Source organism: Rhinolophus sinicus, chromosome 4 (genome assembly GCF_057876585.1).
Source record: "Rhinolophus sinicus isolate RSI-liver-muscle chromosome 4, RSI-T2T, whole genome shotgun sequence".
Lineage (NCBI taxonomy): Eukaryota > Metazoa > Chordata > Mammalia > Chiroptera > Rhinolophidae > Rhinolophus > Rhinolophus sinicus.
In genome coordinates, this window is record NC_142504.1 from 51612074 (window position 1) to 51628128 (window position 16055).

The following is a 16055-nucleotide window of genomic DNA, read 5'->3' on the forward strand; positions in this document are numbered from 1 at the left end:
GTCCATAAAACTATGACAAAGAATTTAACCAACAAGTAGGAAGGAACTAGAAAAACTAAGAATAAGAAGCATGGATGGATTGCCAGTAGTAAAAATGGGGCTTGACGGCAAAACTAGCTCCTTCTGGGCTAAGAATGCATTTACTATTTCTTATAGCATAAGAACTGACATCTGCAAGTGAAGACACAGGAAGTCAGGAAGTTATTGATACAGAGTCCTTTTAAAACCATCACTTTACTAAATGACTCGTTGACTGATACATATGGGTAATACAGTAAAAGAAAGCTAACATTATAAAATATTGCCAAGATTTTAAGAGAATCTTGGTTGATAAACTGTTTTAAACAACTAAAAAGATCTGAAAAGACCAAACTAAAATATAAATACTAGGTCAAATTAAAATAAAAGTAAATTCAGATACATATTAAAGAAGCTCTTAGATTGATAAAGAAGTAAATTATGGAAAACTATTTCATGTTTTATTTCAAAATTTTGAAATTACACCAAATTAATTTAAAAAATACCTCCTATGGCTTAATCAGAGGTACAGTCATTAAAAATCGTTATTTCTAGCCTTACCTTGTTCCTCCACCATCAATTGTGAGAATTCGAATTCCTCTTCCTTTCACTGGATCCACATAGCCAATTAAAGCCAAAATTTCTCTAACTGCAGCCTGAAGAGTTTCATCTTTAATTTGTCTCAATCGCAATAAATATGGAATAATTTTTTCCTATATTGAGAAAAGATATTTTGTTGCTTTTGTCAAATCAAAAGTGAAAATTTTTTATTGTTTTTAACAAACATGTTAACCATCATATGCAATCAAGGTACCAGTGTTTATTACTTTCTCTGTAATCTTAAATGATACATTAGTGCTTGACATAGTAATGTTAATATCTAGAATATATCTGTCCTTATATCTAGGTAAAAAATTAACCTCTATCCAAGCATTTCCTTTAAAAGGTGCAATGCTTAAAAATTAAAGAAAATATAATTTGCTTAACACAAATTTACAAAAGATTAGCATTATAAATTGTACAATATTTTGTCTAAATCCTCAAGTTAAGAAGATGAAACTGCTTCATATGTAGTAATGACTGGAAACTAAACTTGTTACTAAAAGAAAAAAAACACCTTCTGTACATTGCACATGGGATACAAGGGTAGCTCATAGTGAAATACGAACAAATGTTAATAAATAAAACTACAGTAGAAGGCAAAAGCTGATCATTACAATTAATTAGTTTAAACAAAACTGAAACTTCAAGTTTCTAAGCGTTCAACTTCATATTGTTGATCAGAGGCAAGAGCTTAAACTCTAGGGTTCTATGCTGAGTTTATGAAAGACTCCCTAGGTTCTATACACAGAAGCATCTTATCTGGTCAAGAGCCCAGGTTTAAGGCTTAAGGGAATAGCTGAGTGGCAGCTATACTTTTGCTGTGAAACCTTCAGTAAATCAAGTAACTTCCCAATGCATCACTCATTTTTTAGGATAAATCAAATCTGAAATACTACTGTTCTAAATTTTTTCTCTCACCTCGCCTCACCTCGCCTAGCCTCTCCTCTCCTCTCTTCTCTTACTCTGGCTTAGTGTTTAGCTCCAAGGCCCCACTAGAGGAACCTGAGCAATGGTGGATCACGGAAATGTGAATTTCCATTTTTTATTAGGATAGAATGGTAGCTTTCCAAGAACAACTATAAAAGCTTAATAAAATACAAAGTGCCATCTTTTGTTTAAAAGCATCAGAGAGCTGCTGAAGAAATGAGAAGGGGGGGTGCACTAAGAACCTGGAAAGGGGATTAATTGCTGGGAAATGAGTTCATAAACTATATCTTTTCCTCCCTTGAGTCATTTGCTGAGTGGGAGAAGAAACAAAGTATTAAAAACCTGGGCTTGGTTCAGACAGAAAGCTATAAAATCAGGGACAGAGGAAACAGTTGATCATTTAGAGTCTCATAGGTTGAAATCACAAAAATGAAGACTTGAGGGGACTCAATCACAAGACTGGTTTCACCTCAAGATATTGGTGGAGTCTTTAACTACGAGGTACGATCAAAAGACACGTTGAATGTTTACATAAAAAAAAAATTATTACAGTAAAAGACACGTTGCCATTTATCCCCCTCAGAATACTCCCCCTCTCCTCCAACACACTTATCCCATCGTTCTTGCCACTTTATGAAGCAGTTCTGGAAGTCCTCTTTTGTGAGTGTCTTTAGTTGCGCTGTCATGGCTGCCTCCATATCCTGAATCATTTTGACTTTGGGGAAGAGCTAGAAATCTCATGGTGCCAGATCCGGTGAACACAAAGGCAGTACTCCTCAGAACAGCGCAACTGGACGGGACAAGTAAGTTTTGAGTAGAAGAAACCTGTGGTATTTTCTGCTGAAATACTCTTACCCTGATATAGCAATGACAAAGGAAGCCTCGTCTAGAGATACAGGGAACAGGATCAAAGTAGCCACCACATGGAAGTACACGGTCTTGGAGTCACCCAAACCTACAGCACACTTTGCATGAGTGACAAATTTCTTTTGTATTAAGCTGCTAAAATTTTGGTACTGTTTTGTTATTATTAGAGCTTAACTCAGCCTAATCTAATACAAATAGATACAAACACATTACAGTGGTAATCTTGGGGTAGTAAAAACATGTTATTTTTATTTTCTAATTTTTTCTTTTCCTTTTTTCTAATTTTCTACAATATCAATGTGCTGCCCGTTTTAAAAATAATAAAAGTTATTTTTTTATTTAACAAATAGTGAAAGGAAACCACCTTCACCACCAACAATGAAAAAATGATCAAAGACAATTTCCTAGATATGGCTGCCATAAATTCAATACATAAAATATATTATATAGACACAAAAGGAGAAACTAGGTTTTTTTAGAGCAGTCAATATCAAAGACAATTGCCTAGATAAAACTCATGTAGATGATTTATAACAAATAATTCCACCCTTTTTAAAAAGCTCAATTCTTACAGATGTGAGGTGGTATCTCACTGTGGTTTTGATCTGCATTTTCCTAATACCATGTTTCCCCAAAAATAAGACCTAGCCAGACAATCAGCTCTAATGCGTCTTTTAGAGCAAAAATTAATAAAAGACCTGGTCTTATTTCGCCATAAGACCACGTCTTTAATATAATAATATAATATAATATAATATAATATAATATAATATAATATAATATAATATAATATAAAATACAATATATTACTGGGTCTTATGTTAATTTGCTCCAAAAGATGCATTAGAGCTCATTGTCCAGCTAGGCCTTATTTTCGCGGAAACAGGGTAGCTAGTGAAGTTGAGCATTTTTTCATGTATCTGTGGCCATTTGTATGTCTTCTGAGAAGTGTTGGTTCAGGTCCTCTGCCCATTTTTTAATCAGATTTTTTGTTGTTGTTGTTGAGTTGTATGAGTTCTCTATATATTCTGGATATTAGCCCCTTATCACCTCAATAAATTTAATTTTTTAAAAAGCTCAATTCTTAATAATAAAAAATTTAGTTGGGAAAGTTCACATGACAGCATATATGCTAACATGTCTTATGCAATTTATCAGGTTCACTGTTAGTAAGATGTTTATAATTTAGGGGAAGAGTGAGAACTTCTTTCAGACTCTCTACATTTGCATTCATAACTGACCTGAATATACATTCTTACATCACATTTCTCCTTAGAATTGAAGGGTCCTTAGATTTGGGACCAGTTATGCAAAATAAGAGTCCTCAAAATTTCTGTTAGCAAGACTATTCATTCATAATAGACTAAAGCTGAAAACTACTCAGAAATCTATCAATAGTACAATGAATAAATAGTGATACATTCAAACCATTAAATATAAAAGCAACAAGAACGAAAGATCTACAAATTCCCAGAACAGTGTGAATGATTCCTACCAACATGTTGAATGAAAGAAGCCTATTATAACATTTTATATAATACACAAAATCGGGTAAAACCAATCTATGATTACTTTTTGGGGGAGATTGTGACTGGGGACACGAGGGATGCTTCTGAAGTGCTGGTAAAGTCTGTTCTTCAACTGGGTGCTGGTTACATGGACGTGTCCAGTTTCTGAAAATTCACTGAATTTTATACTTATAATTGTGCGTGTATTATATTTCAATAAAATTTTTTAAGAGGTCTTTAAAATATGTAATTCTATTTTAGGTCTCTGATTTCAGTATATTACTGAAATGTTAAATGGAGTTAAATGCATGTATCTATTTTGAAAATTTATCTTTTAGGTAAGAGATTACATATATATGAAAGATAATCCCAAATTTTATGAACATGAAATTCTAAAGTTTAGCCATTATAATGTATGTATTATACAATATAAAACTACAGAAGGGTACATTATTTAAAGAGTTAATTTCTCAGCAAGATGGTCGTCAAAAATTGAAAAAATGTGAACTAAGTTAACTTACAGTTTTCTGAATAGCAAATTAAAAATAAGCACTAATAAAATGTTAACATTATTTATGTCATATGGTATTTTTAAATTGTTCATTAAATATTACAAATCCTAGAAGTATAGATATAAAGAGACTCAGCCATATCATTCATATTTTATAGCATTTCTCTGAAAACAGTCCATTTAAAATGGGTCTAAATTATCTTCACTAATTTATATTTGAAAGAATTGAGGCCAAGAAAAGCCAATATACTGAGATTTAGCTTCATTTTAAAATGTTTAATCTCAAAGTATAGATATTAGTACTAACAGCATATTTTATATCACAGAATAAAAGGGAACATTTACCATAATGTACATCAGAGAATAAACAGGGCAATTACTGAATATATTACACATCACACATATGACAAAAACCACAAAAATATTTAAATAAAAAAATGAAAGCACTGCCTTCTCCATTTCAGAAGGTTTATTATTATTTTTATTCCGAGACAAAACCAAATTAAATAAATTAAAATTACCTTGACAGCCACTCCTTTTCCTTCAGGAAATTCTAGAAGATGAAAAGTCAGTTCTTCAACTCTATTAATGCAGAGTTTTGGGTCAGTTGTTCTTCTTAATGCCTGAACTAATGCCCGGGTTCTGTTATCAATACTCACTCTTGCAATAATCTAAGACATATTAAAACACGTATGATTAGAATATGAAGCTGCTCTAGTAATACTAACAAATGGTTAAAGTTTCTAAGGTCCCATTAGGAAATGAAACATAAATATGAGAAAAATTAAAACTTAAACCCACCCTGAATAACACTTGCCTTTTCTCGCTGAAGAGATAAACGCTTTTTCTCCTCTGCATTTTTGTCTTTGCTGACAGCATGCTCAGCTTTAGTAGTTTCTTCCTGTTCTTCTGACTGACTCTTTGACTCATACTTTAATTTGGGGACAAGTCCACCAATATAACCACCTACTAAAGCTTGCATACCTTCAGTGGGCCGAGAAAGAAAGTTAGCAATACTTTGTTTAGTAGAAACTGGAAGAGCCTCAGATGTCCCATTTTTCGGCTTGTCCACAGTACATAGAGAAGATTCTGAGTCTTGCTTTTTATCATGCAGAACACCAGGATCTGGAGAACTGGATTTCTCTTCTTCAACCTTTTTATCTTCAAGTTCTGATTTGTCCTGGAACTGTTTATTTTCCTTTTTCTGAGACATTTTTTCCTCACGTTTGAAGTATGAATTAATATGATTGGATAAAAAGTAGAATGACTCTCCAAATTTTGTGGTTATACTATTTGTGTCATGAAAAAGGCTTTGTTTACTGGTATCCTCGTCTTTATCTATAACGTGACTTTGCTTTTCGGGAAAAGAGCTCTCTTCTGCTGATTTTTCACTATATTTTTTCAGAGATTTGATGGTTTGTTTAATGTTTTCCTGTTTTAACCAATCATTATCTGATACTTTTCTTAATATTCGAGGACTTGGCATAAATTGAGCTAAACGTGAGATCATTTCATTCTGATTTCCAAAAACAGCCTTTGAAACAGAATTCAAAGTACTTTTAATACGGGACATACGAATGCTCACTTTTGTCAGTCCCTTAGGAGCAGAAGTGCTAAGTTTCAAAATCCCAATATGCAAACCATCATTGCTTGGAGTGTAGCAGTGCTTACTGCAAGAATGTGCTTCACTTTTGGTCCATTTGCATCTTATTTTGCTTGGATGGAAACCTCTTTGTAGATTGACGTGGCTTATCCTCCAGTGATGTTTAGGTGAGCACAAGATATGTAGTTGCTTGCTCTTCTGCTTCCCACAAAGACTTCGCGCATTACTAAGGAGGTAAATATATATATCTATAGTCAAACTAATAGACATAACTTAAAAATCACTTATTTTCTATATGTTTTGACTTTCACTTCATTCCTGAACACTTCATTTAAGAAACGCCATAATTCATGGCTTACCTGAAATGGGAAGGAAAAAAAAAATTAGTATTCAAGGTAAAATTGAAATTGAGTATACAAATAAAATACACTACTACTTAAAACTAAACTTGTTAACTTGTCTGAAAAAAAGACAGAATAATATATTTCCATTGTGGTTGACAGATTTCACTTTTAAGCTAACAAAAATATTCATCTTTCAGTACAGATGTCAATGAAAAAAGAAAGCAAATAGCAGGATGTTTTATGAGCACTAATTCAGAGAAGTTGCCAACTTCTAAACTTATCTAAGTTTCCCTACAACACATAATGAAATATACAATTTAGACACTAAATTGTTTTTCTTCCTTATTGATAAAGTCTTAACAAGTTTCTGTGACAGTAGGCTTTAAGTTCTTTGAAGCCAAGAGTCGGGTCTTATATTTAATTCACTGTAAACCATTTATAACCATTAATCTATAGTAAACATGTTGCTAGATGCAGACCACAAAGACAAACAGGATACTAAGGAACTTTCAATCTAGAGCTAGAGACAGCTGCATAAAGAAGATTTTACTATCTAGGAATAAGTGCTTATTAAATTGAGGAATTCAGACTAGAAGAAGCTATGTGCAACACCTAACAGACAAGGGGTTCATAACTACAACATAAAAAGAACACATAAGAAAGATTAACACAATAGAAAAATGGGCAACATAAACAGGACAGTCACAGAAGAATAAATATATGAAAACATTCTTCACATCAAAGAAAAATGCCCAAGAGATATTTTGTTCTTTCAATTGGTAAAAATGTAAATGATTGATAATATCCAGTACTGATAATGGGCTGGAGAAATGGGACACAGAGGGCTACTTGACAGTATCTAATGAAATATTAAATGCTATCTATCAAATTTAAAGGCACATATTATTTGATCAGCAATTCCCATATTAAGAATCTATACTACAGAAATACTTGCATAATATTGCAAAGGTATATACACATAATCCCAGCAGCATTGCTTGAAATAAGAAAACACTGAAAAATAATCCTACTAGCAAGGGATGTCTTCTAGCAAGGGATGGTTGAATAAATTACGGTACATACATACAGTGGATTTACCATAGCAGTTAAAGAGAACCAGATGATCTGCATATACCGACATATCCTTCATACAGAGTACAGTGAAAAAGGCAAGCTACAATGCTATATGTACTAGTCACACATTAAGACAGACCAATATAGATATTATGTAATAAAACATAAACCTACATAAGCACTTTAAATCTGCGCGCGCGCGCACACACGCACACAGAATGAGAGAGATTGAGAAAAGGTAAGGACCAGTTTATTTATTCTTGTGAACTGAAATGTGGATCAAAAGAGAATGAGGTGAAGGGCTTTTATTACTTTTGTAATCTCTGAATTTTTTACAATGAGTAGGTATTACTTTTGTAATCAGAAAAATCAGAGAGTTTAAAGCACTTTAACAGATGGTACCTTGTAAGACACAAGATAAGAGTAGATATCCAGGTAAGTCCAAAAAAAGACACTAAAAACTGGGCAAAGTAAAGAAGAAATTCATCATATGGTAAAGATAAGAAGGGAAGGAGAGAATTATGGGTAACGGGAAAAAGCATTTAAGAAAGCATATACAATATGAGCAAAAACTGCCAAGTAGTCCAGTTTTGCTCCAGGACCAGGAGAGAATAATGAGGGAAAATAGAAGATGATGTTGCAAAGATAGTTTGGATGAGATTATGAAGGGTCCTATAAATCTTGCCAAGGACATTAAAGATTAACTGTCAATAAAGTATTTTAAGCAAAGGGATGACATAGAAAGATTCTAGCAGATCTGACAGAATGGAGTAATGGGACAAGACTGAGAAAGACAGAAACCAAGAACCTATTGTGACTGCTCAGAAGACGGTAGTCTGAATTTAGTTCTTTCTAAATTGCATGTGAGCATATTATTTTAAAATACGCAGTTTTACAGAGGGGAGGAGAAAAAAGAAGCAACCTACCTGCCCTCCTGACTCTTCTGAACTCCTCAGGACTTCCAGTCAATGTAATAAGCTGAATTAACGTAAAAGCTCTACAATCCCCAACACAGAAATACTTGATAAAACACAATTAAAGTACTTGTGGATAAAAAGCCATGCTCTAAACCGAAATCGGGCTCCTACAACTCAACAACAAAAAACAAATAATCCAATTAAAAATGGGCAAAGGACTTGAACAGACATTTCTCCAAAGATGATATACAAATTGCCAACTAGCATATGAAAAGATGCTCAACATCACTGATCATCAGAGAAATTCAAATCTAAATCAAATGACAGATCACCTCATATTCAATATGATGACTACTATAACAACCGAAAAACCCAGAAGATAACAGGTGCTAGGATGTAGAGAAGCCACGACACTTGAACGCTGTTGGTGGGACAAGAATGGGGCGTCCGCTACGGAAAGAGTCCGGTGGCTCCTCAGAAAATTAAATACACTATCAGCAATCCTGTTTCTGGGTATACAACCAAAGGAACAGAAAGCAGGGTCTCAAAGAGATATTTGCACACATATATTCATAGCGGCACTATTCACAAGAGCAGCGATGGAAACAATCCATATGTCCATGGACACATGAACAAACAAAATGTGGTATATAAATGCAATGGAATATTATGCAGCCTTGAAAAGGAAGGAAATCCTGTCACATGCTACAAGGACAAACCTTTAGGACATTATTTTAAGTAAAGTAAGCCAGTCACAAAAGGACAAATGCTGGTTCTGTTTACATGGGGTATCGAGAGTTGTCAAATTCCTTGACAGAGAAAGCAGAGTGGTGGTTACAAGGGGCTGGGGGAAGAGGGCAAAGGGGAGTTGCTGTTGAATGATCACAGAGTTTTGGTTCTGCAAGATGAAGTGTTTTACAACAATGTGCATGTACTTAACGCCACTGCACTATACACTTAAAAATAATTAAGATGGTAAATTTTATGATATGTGTTTTTTAACAATAAAAAAAGAGAACAACAGTGGGAAGTCCACTGCTGAAGCATCACAGACCTGGATGTGCAGCCACACCACCCTGACGGCGCAGAGGCCCTAAGCAAAGGAGGCCGAGTCAGAGCTGGTGAATCCCGTGGGGCTTGAGCCAAGGCAACAGAAACTACCACTTAAGCGCATTTCCAAAGCTCAGGGCAAATGGAACTCCCACACTAAGCCACCACCAGTGAAACTGAACTCACAAAGATTACAAAACTTGTAAGGAAATGACCCATCACCTTGACAGAGAGGATCAGCAAATTTAGCCAATAGCAAAATGTGTAACCATGATTTAGAAATAACAGAAAAAGTTAAGCAGATTTACAATGTCAATGATATAACAGAGGGAACATAAATTAGGAGGCAAAAAAGGGATTTGTACAAAGAGTGAACAAGAAGAGCAAAATTTTAGAAATGAAAACTCCCGTTACATGCTAGTTACTAGACACACCTATAATATAATGACAAAGGACAATTGAAAACAAAGAATGTGGAAAACGATACATCACATCTATATTAATAACACAAGGTAAAAAACACTTTAACACAAATTTAAGGTAAAAGCATTAAATAAGGATAAAAGAGGGGTAGTATACAACAGTAAAAGGAGTAATCCATTTACTTACTTGTATTAAACCTCGGGTAGTACTCTAGGCCTTGGAGAAGAAGACAATTCACTAACAAGTAAGTAACGTAATGTATAATATCAGGTAGAGAAGTGCCATGAGGAAAAGTAAAGCTGGAGGTTGGGGAGGAAGGGCACAGAGACTGCTCTTTTAGTTGATTTGGTCAGGAGAAGAATTGAGTTGACATTTTACCGGCCACCCGAATGAAGTGAGGAAGAAAATTATTAAAAGTAGCTGAGAAAAAAGCATTCAAGGCAAAGGAAAAAGCAACCAAGGCTTTGGAGACTGGAATGGGCTTTGTCTATTCAGGAATAGCAAGAACAACAATGTGGTTAAAAGGAAGTAAGAAATGGGAAAAATTGAAGAGATGGGCCCAAGAGTCAAGCAGAAGACAGAGCTATATAAGCCTGGACTAAGGAGTCTGTATTGTTTCTTTTCAATAAAATATAACCGTTATGACTAATTATGAATACACCTATCAACTTAGCATTGAAATACACTATATATAAAGAAAAAAAAAGGAACAATTACAGGAAGACTAGACATTTTCATGATTATATTTTAATACACCTCTCTAGAAACTGTAATTATCAAGCAAAAATTACTAAACATAGACAGCTGTCAACAAAATCAACAAGATTAATTTAGCTGCTCCCACATCACATCACCATTAAATGCAGATAAGTGTTTTGAGAGTAAATTCAGCTGAACAGACATTATGTTGCAAAAGTATAAACAGAAGAATGTAAAATGGGAGGTGCTATCAACTGAGAAAAGATCAGGGAAGACTAGACTACCTATTTATAGGATAGTATAAACACAGCGTTGGTATAAATAGAAGAGAGGCTTAGACCAACCTCTAGGAAATGGAACTGAGTTCTAACTAGAGGAAATAAGGCAAGTGCTAGGTGGAGGCTCAACTGAGGATGGAAAGAATGAATTCACAGAGGACTTCACTTAGTTATTACAATAATGTAGGCATAAAGTGACAAGGGTTGAAATTAAGATAATAGTACTGTAAAGGAGGTTACTCTAAGCCACACTTTGAAAGTGGGGAAACAAAACACAGGACTTGGTGACAAGGAAGTATGGGGTAAGGAGAGGGAGGTGTCAATCCAACTTCAGGGTTTTTGATCAGAAACACAAGGAGAATGCCTTTTGTGAATATGAAATAACTGGGAAGGGGGCCAATTTAATATGAAAGAAAAATCTTTTGCATTTACAGGACGAAGTAACAGTGGAACACTCAAATGGAGATGTACCTACAGGAACATAGGAGTTATCAGCACAGTGATAGGTGAAACCATAAGACTGGCTTTATCAAAGAAAGATGTGTAGTAATTCTTGAGAATCTGGGGTTCATAGAATCTGATAAAAGCTCCTCTTCCTTGAAAAATGCTTATTTGAATATATACACTGTATTTTCCATGACATTTAAGGATATTCATGGACCTACTAAAGTATCTTTTGGGTTTTAAATTTCAAAACTGTTTTAAAAAGAACAAGGGTAGAGCTTTGCCTGCTATCCAGTTAGAAAGAGCAAGTTACCAAGGAAACAAAAAAGCATAGGAGAAATAACAGTCTGAAAAAAATCAGGGCAATGGAAACCAATACAATAGCAAGTTCTAAAAACCTGCTGAATGATGAACAAAGTAAAATATATGGCTCCTGAGGGAAAGATTAGAACTAAGACATGAAAGGATAAAAAGGTGTCCGGAGCTAATAGTTCTCTCTCTGACCTTCTCATAAATATACATTCCACAAGTGAGGCAATATGTACCCTTCAGCACAATTCCTCTGTCATTACTAAACCAAAAAAAACAACTCAAAGTACAAGCTGTACTTCTATCAACTTTGCATGTGAAGCAAGTAAATACATAAAATAGTGAAACTGATCCTTTCATTCAACATCTCTCATTAAAAGGATACTATTTTCCAGATTTTAATTTAGATCTCATATAGAAATAGAACAAGACGTACATTAAGAAAAAATTTGACGAAGTTACGAAATCAGAACATTTTCTTACAATGAAAGTACAACTAATTTGCACAAGCAATTTTAACAAAATAACTGCAATGAACTTGAAACTGCTTCCTAAGAGGCATAAACTCTCAGTTCACAGTTTAATGTACTTTTTAAAAATTCTCGGATTTTAAATTCTTAATATTTCACGTTTTGAACAGCATTTTCTTCATACACTGAAATAGTTTTGTCACTTCTGAAATATTAACAATCAGGACTGTGAAATCGGGATGCAACTATTACAGGCAGTAAAAGCAATACTTTAAATAGGACTGTATGACGGTCCCTTATGACACATCTCTTTTTTCTTGGAGTCACCACTTTTCTTTAACGTTATCCTTGCATTAAACATAGAAACCAAGTTCCTCCCAACATGAGGATAGAAATGACCATGGCCTGAAGCACTGCAACACAACGATTCATAGTTTCACCTTTCAAAAAGCACACACCTGAATTCACTTTAGCAACAGCAGACAGGGATAGACTTAAATGTGGGTGGGGTTAAAAAGAAATCGCTGACAAATAAAAATATGAAGCAATGGAATCACCTGGTGCACTGACATTCGAGAATGATGTAGAATAGGGAAACCGTTTTGACAGTCACCGGCGAACTGTTGGAAAACCCTAGAGTCCGGGGGCAGGAAAACAGACTCTGGGTAACTAGGCTAGGAGTCGTGGGGGTGGGACAGGAAGCGTGGGGCGGGACCAGAGAAACCAAAACAATTTGCACGTCTGGGCCAGCAAAACCCACGGCGGAGGCCGAGGGCACCGCGCACCAACCAGCCCCAGGACCCCCGGGCTCCTGCCAGGTCACCTTTTGGAGCCTCGGTCCTCGGGCCTCCCGCAAGCCGGACGTCAACCCGCCCTCTCACGCTGGAAGCGCCCTCGGAGCAGAGATAAGGAGACCCGGCGACCGGGACAAGCGCTCGGGGCTACCAGGCTGCCAGCTTCCCCGTCCTACCATCCCACGTCGGTACCCAAGCAGCCACTCACCCGGATGCAGGCCGCAACTACTTCGGCGGCAGTGGCGACGCGACTCTTCCCAGCACTGACGTCCACTCGGGTGGACCCGCATCAGCTGAGCTTCCAAAGCAAACCGAAGAGCAGCAGCCGGGAACCACCTCCTCCCCAGCTCCGCCCCGTCCCAGCGGAAGTGACGCGCACGCTGTCCGCGTCTACCCGCCGGCCCACGGGAGCTCCTCCGCTTCCTTCGGGCTCTGCCTCCGGGTCAGTCACCGCTCCTGCCCTGTCCCCGGACATGCGCAATAGAGAGTGACTGAGCGCCAGGCGGAAGGCGTGCCTGGGGGCACGCGCCTGCTTGTGCCGGAGAGGCGCTGCCTGGAGGCGGGCCTGAGGAGTTCGTTTTGCGTTGTGCTCTTGTTTGCGGGCCTCTATCCTTTGCAGCTGAGCTAAGCCTCGATCTCCACGTCCTTGAAAGCCCTGTCCACTCTCTGTCCGGGCTTAGGAGCTCGGTTCTGCGTTACTAACCTCCTGGGGAGTAGTGAGCACCCTCCATTCTGTCACCATCCCTGGAAATGGCCACCTGGACTAAATAGCACTAGAACGGGCTTGCAAGTATATCACATTGGAAGTTAGACTGTAGAGTTAATACATACCGCCCCAGGAAGGTCCCGCACGTAACACTTAATATTTTTCTAATTCTGACATTTTATGCATACCAGGTTAGCAAACTAGGGGCAAATATGGCTTACCACCTGTTTTTTGTACATCAGTAAACTAAGAATGGATTTTACATTTTTTCAGTGGTTAAAAAAAAAGTTTTTGGGACATATGACAGTGACATGAAATTCAAATTTCAGTGTCCATAAAAAAAAGTTTTATTAGAACATAGCCATGCCCATTGTTTTATATATCAAGCAGCTTTCATGCTGCAGAAGCTAATTTGAGTAGTTAAAACAGCTTCCTTTACTCACTTGAATTGACCTTGCAAATAAGTTGAGGTTAGGAAATGTAGAAAAGTAGTCATCACTAGACCTCAAACTGATTAGACAAAGAGTTAACAGGAGTGGGCAGGATGGGACAGTCAAAGAGTTAACAGGCGCAAGTTTGTAAACTGGCAGGAATGAGCTTAAACATTAACTGCTTGGCTCTGAATCCCCTGGCTAGCACTGCACCTGCATTCATCATAGATGGGAACAGAACCATTCCCAATAGCAACAGCAAACTGACATCCGTCAAATGGGAACAGAACAGTTTCCAGGAGAAGACAATTGTAATGGCAGCCCCACTGCAAGCTGACAAGCATCCTGCTTAGAAAAATATAAAACCCAAGCACTCCTCATTGGGGCAGCTGTCCCTATCGGACTCTGTCCTGGCAAAACTTCCCTTTGCCAGATCTGTCTCTCTCTGACTTTCAGTAAATCTTTTCTCACTATTGTAGAGTCTCGTAAATTACATTCTGTGAATGACCTGGGGTTAATTCTACACCAAGACAATTATCAAGACTGTCACTCTCGCCCCCTAGACCTACTATGAGTATTAATATTTTGCCTCCTATAAGATTATTGTCGTCTTTTAGGGGGAATTGTATGAGCTACCAAACATAGTGCTAGACTGATTTATTATTATTATTATTATTATTATTATTATTATTATTTTAAGGTGAGGAGCCAGCTTGCTTGTCTTTGGGGGCACAAATGGCTGGATTGTGCACATCATAATGCCTGGTAAACCCCTGCAGTACATAATCCAGACATATTATTGAGCTATATACAATAGCTAAAATACGTATGCACAAATTAAACTTTAGAGGCATATAGAAGTATCTTTAGTTCTGGAGAGATGCTTCTCCTTATTGTTAAAGGAAAAATTAGTCTTACACTTGAATCTAGTTGTGGAGGGCGCAGCTCGGCTCCAAGTCCAATAGCCGTTTTCAATCTTGGTTGCAGGGGGTGCAGCCCACCATCCCATGCGGGAATTGAACCAGCAACCTTATTGTTGAGAGCTGAGGCTCTAACCAACTGAGCTATCTGGCCGCCCCGAGCTTCATTTCTTTAGAGTGCATTCTGTTTTGATCCAAGCTAGCTTTGTTTAGCCTGACAGAACTGTGACTCCCTTGCATTCTTTCCCCAGATCCTCCTGTCTTTACATATACAGTATGTCCACTCCTTTTAATCATTAAGCCCTTAGGACATGAGGTTCTGGTCAGCATTAGACTCACTTAAGAATAAAGCTTCCAGTCTATCAACCATAAGCAGGATGTAATAACTAAATCTCAAATTAGAATAAGACTTTCGTCAAACAAAGATAACACCTTGGCCTCAGTTATGTTTCCACTCCAGACTCATGAAGGCAGAACAGCCCCACAAACCACATCCCGTGGAAACCAGACCAAACAGTGCCATGACTGACACCAGGACCTGAGGCCGTGATCGACTGCTCCCTGCCTTAGCCCCAACCAATCAGTAGAGTCCCCGGCCCCAACTCCCATAGTAACCATCATTAATGATTTTTCCCTTATGTAACCGAGCCACTAGAGGCCACCAAGGAGCCAAGTTTTTGAGAGCACAGGCTCTCCTGTGTCTCTGGGCTTGGCACAAGCTTCTTAAATAGACTTTTACTTTCTTTGCTGCAATTTCCTGTTCTATCTTTTTGGCTTGGATGCCCACAGGCAAGCGGACCCTTTGAGTCTAAGGTAACAAATGTCCCCTTCTGGTAGGGGATGTTGATAATGGGGGAGGTTATGTATGGGGCAGAGGGTACCTGGGAAATCTCTGTAGTTTCCTCTCAATTTTGCTGTGAACCAAAAGCCTCTCTAAAAATTGTCTTTAAAAAGAAATTTTTTTTTTAAAAGATAGCCTTATCTTACTACTTCATACAGTAAGTTATTCCTTCCATTTGTTCTTACTTCTCTTAGTGCCCTGGATGCATGATATTGTAATTTATTTTTTTATATGGCTATGAGTTTTCTGTAGGCGGGGAACATAGTTACAGTTGTATTTCCTGGACCTAGCATAAATACCCAGCAAATAGTAGACTCT

General features: G+C 37.1%; 1 protein-coding gene and 1 long non-coding RNA gene across 13 annotated transcripts in view; one reads left to right on the plus strand and one right to left on the minus strand.

Annotated features, from left to right (window-relative positions):
• PNPLA8 (patatin like domain 8, phospholipase A2) overlaps positions 1-13189 on the minus strand; it is a 47478-nt gene extending 34289 nt beyond the window's left edge. The window contains exons 1-4 of one of the 6 annotated variants that reach the window (XM_074340542.2): positions 13048-13189; positions 5252-6263; positions 4956-5105; positions 580-731 (exon numbers count right to left, since the gene is read on the minus strand). In XM_074340542.2, coding sequence (XP_074196643.1) covers positions 580-731; positions 4956-5105; positions 5252-6007 — 1058 coding nt within the window. In that variant the 5' untranslated portion in view covers positions 6008-6263; positions 13048-13189. Of the gene's footprint in view, positions 1-579; positions 732-4955; positions 5106-5251; positions 6397-12602; positions 12721-12868; positions 13011-13047 lie in introns of those variants that run through there. The other 5 variants (XM_019710238.3, XM_074340543.2, XM_019710239.3 and 2 more) reach the window with 5 other exon arrangements.
• The window catches only part of LOC109433756 (uncharacterized), a 29268-nt gene continuing 26264 nt past the window's right edge, over positions 13052-16055 (plus strand). For 6 of the 7 annotated variants that reach the window (XR_016021089.1, XR_016021090.1, XR_016021091.1 and 3 more), the window contains exon 1: positions 13052-15709. This is a non-coding gene — a long non-coding RNA (uncharacterized LOC109433756). The remainder of the gene's footprint in view (positions 15710-16055) is intronic. The other variant, XR_016021094.1, reaches the window with a different exon arrangement.